Consider the following 14,551-nt stretch of genomic DNA (forward strand, 5'->3'; position numbering starts at 1 on the left):
TTTGTTTTAAAAAATATTAAAACCTTTTTAACAATGAGAGAGAAAAATAGAAGAGAGAGAAGAAAATGTCAGAAAAAAAAAAACACAGAAAAGAGAAAAAAAGTGTAAGCAGAAGTTAATTATCAATGTAAAGGAAGAGACCTGATAACACCAAAATTTGTAACTTAAAAATCAAATTACATCATTTTAAAAAACGATACAAAATAGAAATTAAGTGCAAACTTGAAGACTAAAAAGGTAATTATACCATTATTATTTTATAAGCATGACGTCTCATTATCTGTTTTATGCATATTATCTTTCTTCATTCTCAACAAAAGTGGGGTTGAGTGCCAACACAGATAAGAACGCAAAACTACTTTGTACTGCTATTAAAACTACCAATAAAGAGCCACACAAAAAAATGAGCATTCTGATTATCGTTGATTATACTTTTCAATGAAGAATACACCTTCGAAACCAATGACAAATAAAAACGCGTCAACACCCAATTATATTAAGGGAAATCAATTAAAAAGAACATGAATATTTAATTCCATCAAATATAATCTTTTAACCATTTAATTCTATCTCTTTTAGCCTAAAAGATAGCCTATCCTATCCTATCAAACACACTTTATTTTGAATATGGTGTGGTATAGATTTAGAACTAAAATAAATTCCAAGGTAAGGCACAAGAAAGTATGTTGTAAACATTTAACAAAGTATATTGTACACTACAAAAATGCACCAGTAAGCACTATACTTCAACAATCACAAACCAAACGGTCAAAACTCTGCTCAAATGCAGCGGCTAATAATGAGAGGCTCTCCATCATCATCTTGCTCGGTATCAGATAACATCGTTCCCTTGTCATGCTGGTAACAAGAGTCCATGAAAGGATTTTTAGAGAATTGCATAACAATATTCAAATTAATTCTATGAATATTTATGAGAACTATAAGCTGTAAAATTTTGGAACTGTCCTCGAATAAAAAGGCTCCTCAAACAGCTGGTTCTGACAAGCAGAGAGGACCATTGTTGATATATGCCTTCAATCATATCATTCCCAAAACCCTTGTATGTTTTGTCTTGCCTGGAAATTCCGTAGAGCATCAAGTCTTTACAAAACTACGTAAAATGACAGTGCTGCAAAGAATGACAGCATTAAAAGCAGACTACACTAGTATGAGAAATCAGCAAAAGCAACCCAGATAACATGGTTAGGCATTCTTGTCAACACTCATCCAGTTGTTGTATGGTTAGTTTCCCAATAAGAAAATGAGGAAAATAAAACAATAAATGTTCTTGATCCAAAAACAAAGAAAAGGAAAACGAGACCATACTTTTCCTATACTTTATGCCAGCTCGGGACCAGATGGCAATGCCTCATAACCATCATGGTGCTGCTTACTGTTATCTCTTTCAACTGGGATGCACTTTAGGATAGCAGCTATAGGAATGCTAACTGCTCCGATTAACACGCTCAGTACCCAGAATTGCCAGTTTAGAGGCACGGTGCTGGCAAACGTTCCCAGGAATTCAACTATCACCACTTGAAATGCCACAGTGGCGAAAATTATCGACAAAAATATCCAGCTGTCAAACATGCCTCTGAATACGTTTATCTTTTCAATATCTCTGCTGTTTATCTCATTGAACACCTGAAAGTAGAGAGAAAGGATAAACAACAAGCTAAATAAAGGCAAAACAATGTATCATGTCACTTCTTTTGACATGTATGAACTTTTGTTTTAGCATCCATGTTCGGAATTTCTCATGTTTGGAGTCTATAAAGTATAACCAACAATTCGGACATGATGCTTGCAGAGAGTACCTGGCAAAATACAAAGGTGTTAAATATCAGAGTGTTGAGAACTTCTGTTGCATCCGAACCACTAATTCCGAGGAGCCTCTCCCCGTCAAAATTAAGAATCGCAAGGATAATTAATTGGTATATACTTTGACCAATGATATTCCTCCACATAGGTTTGGTGATGAAGTTTGCTCCCCTTGCAACAGGAGGTCTTTTCAAAAGACCATCGTTAGGAGGTTCAGTAGCTAGGGCTAATGCACCAAGAGTGTCCATGATCAAGTTCACCCAAAGCAACTGAACAGCTGTGAGTGGAGCAGATCCTGAAAGAAGGAAGACTATCACCGATGTTGCGTGAAAAAGAAGAAACAGAATATCTAAATAAAAATAAATTCCATTAACAAACAAACCTGTGATACATGCAGAAAAGAAATTGATAACCAGAGCAACAACATTAACTGTCAATTGAAACTGCACAAATTTTTGGATGTTTATGTATACTGAACGTCCCCATTTGACAACATTCAGAATAGTCGTGAAGTTATCATCCAGGATAATGACATCAGCGTTTTCTTTTGCAACCTGTAAATGTTATTAACAATGGCAAAAAAGTGCTATTAGGAATCGATTGCAGCAAAGAGTCATCAATATGAAAGGGAAAAAGATACCTCCACGTATGGCATACAATTCTAGGAGGCCAATTGTAACAGGAATAGAAGTTAATAAATTATAACTTAAACATAATGGAGGCCAATTGTAGAAAACTAAGACTACGCTTAACTGCCACATAGTAAACAAGAGATACAAACCTCAGTTCCTGCTATGCCCATTGCAAGTCCAATGTCTGCCTCACGAAGTGCTGGAGCATCATTAGTTCCATCACCAGTAACAGCAACAACATCACCAAACATACTCCTCAAATTGTTTACCAACTTATACTTGTCGAGCGGTAAGGATCGTGCCATCACCTGTAACAATATCAAGTACAAAAGAAAAGTCAAGCATCTCAAGAAAGGATACAAATCACCAATCCTATCTCAACAACTTAATCACAGAATTTGCGATGAGGGAAGAACCTGGATCCTAGGTATGGTATCCATCATTTCCTCGGAAGAAAGGTCACGAAACGTTGGACCTTCTACGGCTACACCACCCTCAGTAAGTATACCGCATTCTTTGGCTATAGCTTCTGCTGTATGTATGTTATCACCAGTAACCATGCGGATAGTTATTCCAGCAGCTTTACAAGTTTGAACAGCTTCCTTAACTCCAGGGCGTACAGGATCCTTGATTCCTACTAATGCTATTAGAGTATAGCCACTATCAGGAATGTTGGCTTCCCCGTGTATTTCGTTTATATCTTTGAAGGCCAAACAAAGAGTTCTCAAAGCTTCGGAAGCAAAATCATTTATAATACTTAAGACATTATTTGCCTGCTCGTCGGGAAGATCAACAACTTCCCCATTGCAATCAATAATTTTGTTACAAATCTTTAATATTATTTCTGATGCACCTTTGCAGAATGCTCGGACCCCCCCATCAGGAAGACCCACAAGCACAGACATTTTCTTTCGGACTGAATTGAATGGCTCAACTTTGAGTATCTTGTACATTTTACGCTGCGCATAGGCATCAAAATCAGCACCTAAAAGGCAGCCAAATTCCAATAATGCCGATTCTGTTGGGGTCCCCAATATTGTGTTCTTTCCATCTTTATCCTTAACTACTTCAGCAGATGTATTTTGAAATATAGCCTGTAAAAGGATGTTTTGAACTCCTTCAGGTGTACATGTTTTCAGTTCGTCTGCACACTCGTTACCTGTTATCTGCATTGCTTTTTCGCATATCCATGTCTTAGTAACCACCATTCGGTTAGTGGTCAGTGTCCCTGTCTTATCTGTGCAAATGCAACTAGCTGAACCCATAGTCTCACAAGCAGAAAGATGTCTTACAAGTGCCTTGTCATTCATTAATTTTTTCATTGCAAAAGCAAGACTGAGTGTCACAGCCAGTGGCAATCCTTCAGGAACAGCAACAACTATTATGGTTACAGCAATAGCAAAGAAGTCCAGTAACTTCAGTGCATCAGCCATTGACCAGTTGGCAAACTCACCATTTTGTGCTTTTTCAACCAGAAACCTTATGATCAATACCACAAATGTCAGAATGGCAAATGTCAAACCAATTTTACCAATGATAGTAGCAACTCCGTTTAACTTAACCTGCAACGGGGTCTCATCCTCTCCTCCCTCGTTAATAGTTTCCATCAATTTTCCCCATTCAGTCCTCATGCCAACAGTTGTAACTATCATCTTCCCCTGACCATCCTGCACTTTGGTTCCTGAAAGAAGAAACGGTTTTTCTTCATTTACATTTACTGGTTCGCTCTCACCTGACAAACTCGATTCATCAATGAGCAAAAAGTATCCTGATATAAAAAGTCCATCTGCTGGAACTTGATCTCCAGTTGATAAATGAACAACATCACCAACTACTATATCATAAATTGAGATCTTCTGCCTTTTCCCATCCCTAGTGACCTGAACAAATATCTTTTTCTTCTCTTTGTCCAAATCCCTGAACTGCAGGTATTGCTTGTAATCACTGACAGCTGTAACTGTGACTACTAAGAATATACTGAGTATGATGCCCACACCATCATACGTTCCCTTTGGCCACCCTTCAGTGGCTATCCCTACACCTAAAGAAACTACAGCACAAACAATGAGAATGATCAAAGTTAAGTCCTGCAGTGCATCCCACACAAACATCAGGAACGATCTAGAAGGTTTTTCTGTAAAACGATTGAATCCATAAATCTCTTGTCGTCTATTTATACTCTCTTCACTAACACCTCCATCCACTGAAACTGACAGTTTCCTTGCGATGGCTTCAACTCCACCAATATTATTTAAGATCTTGTTATCGTGGCCACGAACAATAGAAGCAATCTCCTCCGGATGAATACAAAAACCAGACTCTCTCACGTCACTCGGTAGCTTGTATTCAACTCGATTACCAGCTGCAACAGTAAACCAGTTTAGCTTAGAAAACACATAAAGAGAATGTGATCAGTTCTAAAGCAGTGATATGAACTTTGACTATTGAAATTGGAGCACCATACCATCGATAAATTGTAATGCTGCCTTTTGAACATAGAGAGCAATTCGAATTTTTTCCTGACAGGGTAAGCCAAATATGGTGTATTAAAATTGGTAACTGCGAATTGACAATATACAAAAAAATAAAAATAAATAAATAGTAGCGATATCGTCATACATCTGCATGAAATGGTATTTCATGAAATGAATGCTTAAATGAAATTTCGACAACGTTTAAGAAGAATTTTTTCAAGAAGCCTCGGTTAAAATTTAAGAGCAAATATGCCACTTTTTCTCATCTAGTCACGACTGTTTCCGGAACGAGTTAGTCAGTCAGTAAAAGGATGATTAATCATAATAGAGAGTGATCATTGCTATAATTTTTGTCTAAAAGAATGAAGGGGAAATCTCTTTATTAATGTGTCAACAACATGTAAGCGAATAATGAAATGAAAGACATTTTCATTTTTTTGTTCATCAACATTAGGTAGTTTGGCCATATGGAACTCGAGTTCAACTGTGATGTAACTCGGAGAAGGTTTTAAATTTCGAGTCTCGTTATTTTCTCTTAAGCATACCCTAATCTGTCAATCACTCAGAAAATGTTGTTTCAACCGAACTGCAGTGCAGCAGAATTTAAATTCCCTAAATCATGTGTTTTATTTAAGCTATCTCACACAGCTTATATCCAAGATTATCAAAAGTTGCTATTACACATTTACAACAGAAAAGTAAATTGCATGATTTTCTTAATATAAAAGACGAGAGAAATAAAAAGGTTATCAGAGGAAGTTGTGAAAGGAAGTCTCAGGTTAAAAAGTTTTGTAGTATTCATCATGATAAGAAATTAATTTCTTACATAATAAAATATGTATTCTTCAACTTTTGTCTTTGAATTTATAAGTTCCCAACTTATTCTAAAAACGTTTTTCGTAAAGACACAACTGCTACTGTATGGGCAAACAAATGTTTATAACTGTATCACTAATTTTGTGAAGAAAATATTAAATAAACTGGAAGACAATATTTGATTGATTGAAAAAAATCATATTATACTCTTGGTTAACAGTTAGCCAATGAGAAGGACCAAGATTCAGGGTAAACCATGTTTTTCCTCTAGTCTGAAAACCCTTTTAGAGGAAATATTTAGTTTCATGAACTCTCGCATCAGCCATCGTTGACATGCATACGGCTGCAGAAATTTCGGCGACAGTTTACATTTGCAAGTAAATTCAATTCAAAGGGTTTACATTTCCTAACATTGCTGATGCTGTTCCTTTGTTGAAATGGAACAGTCCAACAGACGCGTCTAAAGCGCGTTTGAAGTCATTCTCAACTCAACAAAATGTCAAGTCAAGAGTGGTTACGTGATCGTGCAGCACGATACACGCTATGAGATCATTTTTTTCCCCAACTTAGAAGGATGTATATGGGATTGTTTCCACTTGGAAAAGAAAATATAGGATGAAATGTAGGTCACGATATTTGAGAGGAAAGATTTGCGGTAGAAGACCATGAGAGAAAAAAAAAACATGCAATTATTATTTATGCACATAATCGGATAATTTTTGTCTGCTTTTATTATAATAAAATAATAAATTATTACAAAAATAATAAACGAAATTATCTCGTTTTTAATTAGAATAATTTTATTTTATACTTTAATTGTTATTAATATTTATTTTCAATTCCATCAATCTTCATCGCCTCCTTGTAAATAACCTACAAAACTATATCATATTTCACCTCTTTTAGATGTTAGACCAAACATGTCATCGAACACAGGACACGAATGTCATTTTCATAGGTTGTGCAACAATAAATACCAACTGCCTTTTCATTTTATTTCCTGCATTTGTTTGTCTCATTGTTTGATAGGTTGATGTCTATCAATTTCAATTATTAACTAATTAATGTTTTGGTCAGGTACTTGGCTCTCCTTTTGGCAACGAAATTTCCAGGAAGTTTCCACTTACCGTGGTTGCATACATAAATTTAAATATTAAACTAATTTGCTTGGGTAAATAAATTTATAATATGCTTTGGTAGCGGAGGTCAATTATGTACCTACCAAATATTTCTACGATACCTTGACATTTCACACTTCTCTCTCAGGCACACACACGATTTTTTTTTTTCTGATATATCATAGAAAACATTTAATATTACATACATAGCATACTTTGTCTTATATTTATACATTTAAACACTTTTCTTTTTAGGTGAGAATTTGCTTTGTGAAATATTAAATTCTAAGCTATATTTGATTTGTTTTCTTTATAATCTTAGGTTAGAATTCAGTTAATGAGTTATAAATATATTTTTTTTTATAACCGTAGGTTAGAATTTTATATTTTTAATTTTTTTTTTATAAAAACTTTATTTTTTAAGCATTTATAGAAAAGTATCTAAATGATTTTTTTAACTCAATGATCTAATGTCTTTATTGGTACACTAAACATTATTCATGAACATTAAACTCACTCATAATATAAAATAAGAAACATGAAATAATAACTTGAAAGTAAACTCATTTAAGAAGTTTAGAAAAACGTTTTTTAAAAATTATCTGTATCTAGTACAGTGGTCTAAAAATTATGGATTGATAGTCATTTGAAAATTCTTTGAGTCTAGATTCTTACAAAACAAGAGTCAAAGACTTCGGTGGAGAAAGTTAAAGAGCAAAATAACCAGCAAAGGTGGCATAAATATATAAAGCATTAACTTTAACGAATAAATTGTACCTACTCAGATGTCCAAAAATCACAAATTAGATGTCATTGGAAAGATTTTTTAGTCTATTTTCTAATAAAAAAAATCACGTCATTTGAAGTGTGTGAAAAAAGTTATGATTAAAATAGTTAACAAAGGTCAAAGTTGACACCATGTTATCTCACTTAAATTGCCTTTGGTTACTTGTGTAATCATTTATAAGGTCATTGTAATTTATTACAATGGCCAAAATGGCCTACACCAACATTGGGTCTTTCGTCCACCATGGACTGTCCAAACCTCAGTTTTCAAGTTCTATTCACACTTAAACACTAAAAAGAAGTTTCATCCATCCAAGAAATATAAAAAAATTACATAAAAAAATCTCTTTGGCTACTTATGTGCCCACGGTTAGCTCTTGTAACACAAGTTTGTACAAAATCAATTTTTTTTCATGTAATCGTTTACCATACCCTTATAATTGATTACAATGGACTTTATGGCCTATACTCCCCAAAGACAATTTAAATGAGATAACATGCTTTCAACTTTAACCTTTGCTAATTATTTTAATCATGACTTCTTCCACAAACTTCAAAATGATGTGATTCTTTTTTATTAGAAAATAGACTTAAAGATCTTTCCAATGACATCTAATTTGTGATTTTTGGACATTTACTACTTGGTACAATTTATTCGTTAAAGTTATCGCTTTATATATTCTTGTCAACTTTGACTTTTATTTGCCGTTTTGTTCTTAACTTTCTCGACCGAATTCCAATTGACTTTTGTTTTGTTGGAATCTAGACTCAAAGAGCTTTCCAATGACTATCAACCCATAATTTTTAGATTATTGTACTAGATGTAGTTAATTTCCAAAAGGATAATGATATTTAGACAACATTTTTTTTTTTACAACATTTGAACATTGATTACGTGTCAATCTGTGATTAGTCAAAAATTACTCCTCATTAATGTTTATTATTATTATTATTATTGATTGTGAAGTAATTTTTGACCAATCACAAATTGACACATAATCAATGTTCAAATGTTGTCAAAAAAATGTTGTCTAAATATCATTATCCTTTCCAAAAAAAAAATGTTTTTCTAAACTTTCTAAATGAGTTTACTTATTTTATATGAATGAGTGAGTTTAATGATCATGGATAGTATTTAGTGTACCAACGAACACATTAAACCATTGAATTATTGAGTAAAAAAAATCATTTAGATATTTTTCTATAAATGCTTAAAAAATAAAAAGATTTATAAAAAAAATTTAAAAATATAAAATTCTAACCTAAGATTATAAAAAAAAATATTTATAACTCAGAATTTGATTTTCAAAAACTAAATTCTAACCTAAAATTATAAAGAAAAAAATCAAATATAATTTAGAATTCGGTTTTCCACAATCCGATTTCTCACCTTAAAAGAAAAGTGTGCTACCTATATAAATATAAGAATTATACTATATGCGTAATATTAAATATTTTTTTGTGCTATGTCAAAAAAAAAACTCACACACAAATATATATATATATATATATATATATATATATATAATTGCAATTAATTTAACATATTAAAATATATTTTTTATACGAGAAAAAAAAAACATTTATTTTCCAGTGTAAAAAGCTAATGTACCAACAATATAATAAAAATATATATTAACATTACAACCTAGATATAAAAAAAAAAAAATGTCAAACCTTGAATGTTGTTAAAGTCAAAACTAATAAATTATCAAAACTGTAAAGTTGTTACATATTCCGCATAAAGAAAGTTCTACATACCTTTCCAGTGTAGATGACAGTGCCTTGTTTTTGAAATACAAGGCTTAAGTATAGACCTCCTTTTAAGTTTGCTTTGACCAGGTTCAAATTTATTTCATTGTTTATTTCACAATAGGGCCAGTGACTTACATTTTTAGTAGTCCATAAGGACCACAAGTTACATGGCAACAAACAAGGAAGCATAAATGAGAAGAAAAGATAGAAGAGCCACAAATTTTAATGGAAAATGTACACCCTTCAATGGAGTATTTGAAAAAACTACTTGATACATTAATTGAAAGTTGATAAACTTAAAGCTTAAAAATATGAACCCAATGTTTAAATTTAAAATTTACAAGCTATCATCTTTAAGAAGGAAGTATTTGATAAGAACGAGTCTTAAACTTGTTGAAAAATTTAAAGGTTAATAATTTGGTAATAACAAAAAAAGTGTGTGTATGCATAAGTTTTTCATTAAAAATTTCAAGAGAATTATAGAAATTTATAATTTTAGTTTTTTCCCATATATTTTCAATAATTATGAATATTTCCATAAGATAAAATGTTTTATTAAAATTTAAAATAATATGTAACAACCTAAAATACATAGTATAATATAAAATACAGGGTCAAATATATTTTAAGGAAAGAAATAATTATTAAAATGTTATTTATTTATTTATTTACTATATTTATACTTTTAATTTGCAATATTTAATATGTTTGACTTTGTATATTTTGTTTTCCATTAATTGTTTTTTATTTCAACTAGTATATATTTACTCTTTGTTCGTGAAATTATATCTTAGTCCCTGCATACTTCATAACTAATCAACATCAGGGATTAGAAGGAATGTATGGAAAATTTAAGTGAATTAAAAGATTGTATATTTCATTAAAACAATATATTAAATAATACAGGTAATAAAATCAACTAAACCAAATAGTCTAATAGTAAAAACAACCGAGGATAGTATACTACTTAAAAATGCAAAGAAATAGAAATGATCTGAGATTTTATCCTAAATGTAAGAAAAATATAAAAGTAAAAATCTAAAAAAAAAAGATAAATCTAATCAACTTCTAACTATAAAATATGTAGAATTTATTGAGACTAATTTCTCAACAAACCAGGAAATAAAAAGAACTAAAAATTAAAAATGTTTTATACAAATTAAATTATAAAAGTTCTCTAGTATACCTTTTTATTTTCAACTTTTGCATAAATTAATATTAACTTATATGTTGACTTATACATAAATTAATATTAACTTATAAAGAAATTAAATTATTTTTCTTTCCTAGAAGAGATTAGGAAGAAAATGCTTATATGAGCAAACTTCTTCGTGGCTACTTCTTCAAAATAACATAAAAAATAAATTAATTATAAAATAAAATTAACTTATTTACAAGTTAAATTTAAATATTAAAGAATTTCTATGATATTTATAAACTAATTTTAATTTTACAGATAAGTTAAAAAAAAAATTCTAAGAGTTTGTCTTATCTAAATAAGTCTCGATAAGTTAATATATAAAACTAATATCTAGACACTTTTAATTGGTTGGAACAAACGTACAACCAAACCAAAGTTCATCATCTTGAAAACACTCAAATTCCTATAGCTGAAACAGCCCACTACCAAAAGGAAAGAAATTGTAATTCTCATTCACTAAGATGAAACCTAAACAGTGAGAGAAAGAGGGTTAGCATCTTGTGGATGGAGAAACTCGTGGTATTACTAAAAGATATAGTGTTAGAAAGGAAATTATGAGGATGAATATTCAAAACTAATAACAAATAGAGGAAGAATGTTGGCCATGCATACACCCAAAAGTCACAAGGTAAGCGTAGATTCTTGCGAATTTACGTTAAAAACGTGTTGATCTAATCTCTCCAGTAAACCGGCCAAGATAGCCAAACTTTTAATTTTCAGACTGGTTACCTTTCCTAATCTCATTCCTAATTTTAAAAATAATAAGATGTGTAACAAATAGATTCGATGGAAACTTCAAATCCCGCGTGATAGATTGGCATTGGTAGTGTTCAACATGAAAGTAACATTTGCCGTCCATCCAATGTAAAGTACGAGCACCAACTTTTTTTCTTTTTGTTGTTTGTGGGTCGTCAGTCACAAATCATGACAACCACCATCATGACAGAAGATAACACAACGAATGCCTCACGTTATATAAAAAGCTGTTTTCATCACTTTGCACGAAAAATGTTTTGAAAAGGTTTTAGTTGAAAATTAAAAACACTTGTACTCAGTATTAATTCTAGTTTTATGTAAAATAAAAAGGTATTAGTGCTAGTTAGTCTACTTCAAGGGGGTAATATTATTTATGTAAGCTTTTGCAAAGGCGGCTTTTGTGCAGATCAAGAACTACCATGCTCAATCCTTTTAAAGTGACAAACACGTTTAATAGGACTGCCTAGCCCCCACCCCAAGCTAATATATATATTATTTCGTTTGTTTTATTTATTAGCTGAAAAGACCGAGAGAGCGAGAGATACACAAAATTAATTTATCAAAACAAAAATTTTAAATTTTATATTATTAAAATTTCAAAAGTTTTCCTCTTGTTTACTTTCATCTTTAATCAACTGAGGAGAAATAAGAGAAGAGGCTAACAAGTTCTCAAATAAAAAACTAATCCTAAATAATATTATTTTCATTTTCTAGTTAATTTTAATTATAAATAAACTATTGCTTATCCAAATTCCCATTTTAAGAAACCCAAAAATAAATAAAATTCTACCACCAACCACCAGTGATAAATCTCCATTTTAAGGTTTACATGATGATTTCATAAACCGATGTTCATATTTACTTTACTTTTCTTTAAAACTTGTTTCTAGGGAGTTTTAGATATCTAAGTCGTCTTAAATACTTTGATAAAAAAAAATCAAGTAAAAATATATAGATATATGGTAAGTATTATATAAAGGGGAGAGAAGCAAAAACAAAATAACTAGAACCATTAAACATTCTAAAAAGGTAGACGATGAAAAACAAGTGTTCTTTTAAACGTGGTACAGACACTAACGTCACAAAAGAGTGTGCACACGTCACCAAAATGGAAAAGTAAAATTTGTTAAATTAAATCAGAATTCTTTTTAAAAGAAAAGTATTGTTCGTATGTATATGTTTCAAAGTTTAAACAGTATTAATTATTGTTTTGTTTTCATTATTTTTTAGTTACTGTAATTTATAATTCATTTTGAAAGTAAAAATAAAAAGTAACATGTAGTTATTGTAAATATAAAAAGGTTAAATGAAAAATTAATTAACAAGATAAAAAATTTTAAAAAAATAGAAAATAACAAACTTTTAAAAAACTGTCTTCAAACTATGTTTCTTTTTTTTATGAAATTCAAATAAACATTTTATATCATTTCTGTTAGCAAAGAAAGTCACGAATCTCGTAATAATCCAACAGAACAACTATAAAACAAAAGGGAAATATTTAACCTATTTTTAACTAATCCCATTTTTTCTCAATTTTCTTTTACATTAATTATTATATTTTTCTTCTACATTTTTTTCGTATTATTATCATCTTGATTACACTCCAAAGCATTCTCTTTAGACTTAAAAATAACGTAAATATGAATTTCTTAAAATTAAAAAATACTATTTAGATAAAAAAAAATGAAACTCGCTTCTATTTAAAATTTCATATTTGTGAAATTGACGTTGAAATAATATCCAGGGTTTTTTTTTTTTTTTTTTCAATCTGCAGTATTGCTAAATGTGCTTTTGGTTATAAAGTTTTAGTGTATTTGGGTTATACTTTTTAGTATCGGGACGTACGTTTCGAACCAATTGCTAAATAATGTTAAATATCAATCTGCATTTACAGCTTATTTCACACCTAAATCGAATCGACACATAGCTTCATTTAATAAAAAATCAATTTCAAAACGAAATAAAAGTCAAAAAAGAATCTGGCCACCTCATTTCTTATCTCCATTTTATCCAGCGTACCAAACCTGTAAACATCGTTTTAATATTCCCTCCATCACTTTTTTACAGTTCTCTCAGCAACAAGAACTCGGAGAGCATGTGCATGCCAACGTTCTCACAGAAGCAAGAAATTAACAAGCAACAATGATAATTGAATTAATTGAAGTCTTCTTAACCTCTCGCTATTAATTAATTAAAGTTTTCCGATTCTCTCTGGACTAATTCCAGTTCATTTTTCTCTCAATTCAGATCCGTTCACAAAAGCCATTCTACACAGTTTTAGAGGGAATAAAACGGGTTAAACTTTTAAAATCGACGTCATAAAGAGAATTTAAACGTATTGTATCATCTTATCTGACCTACAATTTTAGAAAAAATTAATCTAAACCGTGTTCTACTTTTATGTTTTATTTTTAAATCAATATTCAGAGAATCGTGAATCATAGATTCGTTGCAGCTTTTGTACTTTAATTTGCGTGTTGGTTTATATAACTTAGAAGTTCGTACGGTCGATTCCGAGGCAGTTACGATAAGGATAAGCATAGAAACAGAGAGAGTAACGATAATAGTAATAAGGAAACAGAGGAGGAGAGCGGAAGAAAAACCTTGATTCCCTGCCTAATCTGTTGAGCTTCGTCGCGCTTGTCGAGATCAGCGACCATGCGGAAGCGGCGGCGGCGGTTTTTGACGAGAGTGACGGCGGATCTCCATCGGCGGAGAGCCTCGACGGAGGGATTCTTGTGTTGGAGCTCGAAATCCTTGAGGAGAGTCTTCTCCATTGGTTGGAACGAGACTCAGGAAAAAGAGGAAAAGGTTTATCAAAGAGGCCAACGAGAAAAGAGGCGAGGGAAGTCTCGCGGGTCGTGTGGAGCAGTAGTGAAATAGGAACAATAAGAACACATAAATGAGCAATAGCTACCAAGGCAAAGGACTTTGCTCGCCACTACTCCTAATATATATAATAGACACCCTGGAGGCTAAAATTAATAAGCACAAACTATTTATTAATTTTATATATAAACTATCACTATAGTCAACCTTCAAGATCAATTTACAAAGTCCTCTGTATAATAGTTACAGTAAAGTTTAAAATTATTACTAGATTGCATTATATTACTAATCTACTTTCATAATCAATTAATTGACTGCAAAATCACCCCCATCGTGGAACAAACCATCTTCTACTTATTTATG

General features: G+C 31.3%; 1 protein-coding gene across 3 annotated transcripts; it reads right to left on the minus strand.

Annotated features, from left to right (window-relative positions):
• Positions 1-619: 619 nt before the first annotated feature.
• Positions 620-14,327, minus strand: LOC106752563 (putative calcium-transporting ATPase 11, plasma membrane-type). 3 transcript variants are annotated; one of them, XM_014634269.2, is made up of 8 exons: positions 13,963-14,327; positions 4,918-4,972; positions 2,870-4,815; positions 2,603-2,761; positions 2,204-2,375; positions 1,818-2,116; positions 1,327-1,644; positions 620-858 (listed from the first exon to the last, which is right to left on the minus strand). In XM_014634269.2, exons 1-7 carry the CDS (start codon positions 14,134-14,136, stop codon positions 1,339-1,341), a joined length of 3,111 nt encoding a protein of 1,036 aa, XP_014489755.1. In that variant the 5' UTR covers positions 14,137-14,327; the 3' UTR covers positions 620-858; positions 1,327-1,338. The 3 variants fall into 3 exon arrangements, with proteins under 3 accessions (XP_014489755.1, XP_014489754.1, XP_014489753.1); XM_014634268.2 differs by having other exon boundaries at positions 620-1,076; XM_014634267.2 differs by having other exon boundaries at positions 620-1,129; positions 13,963-14,326.
• Positions 14,328-14,551: the final 224 nt, after the last annotated feature.

The sequence above is a fragment of the Vigna radiata genome, unplaced genomic scaffold, assembly GCF_000741045.1.
Source record: "Vigna radiata var. radiata cultivar VC1973A unplaced genomic scaffold, Vradiata_ver6 scaffold_154, whole genome shotgun sequence".
Taxonomy (NCBI): domain Eukaryota; kingdom Viridiplantae; phylum Streptophyta; class Magnoliopsida; order Fabales; family Fabaceae; genus Vigna; species Vigna radiata.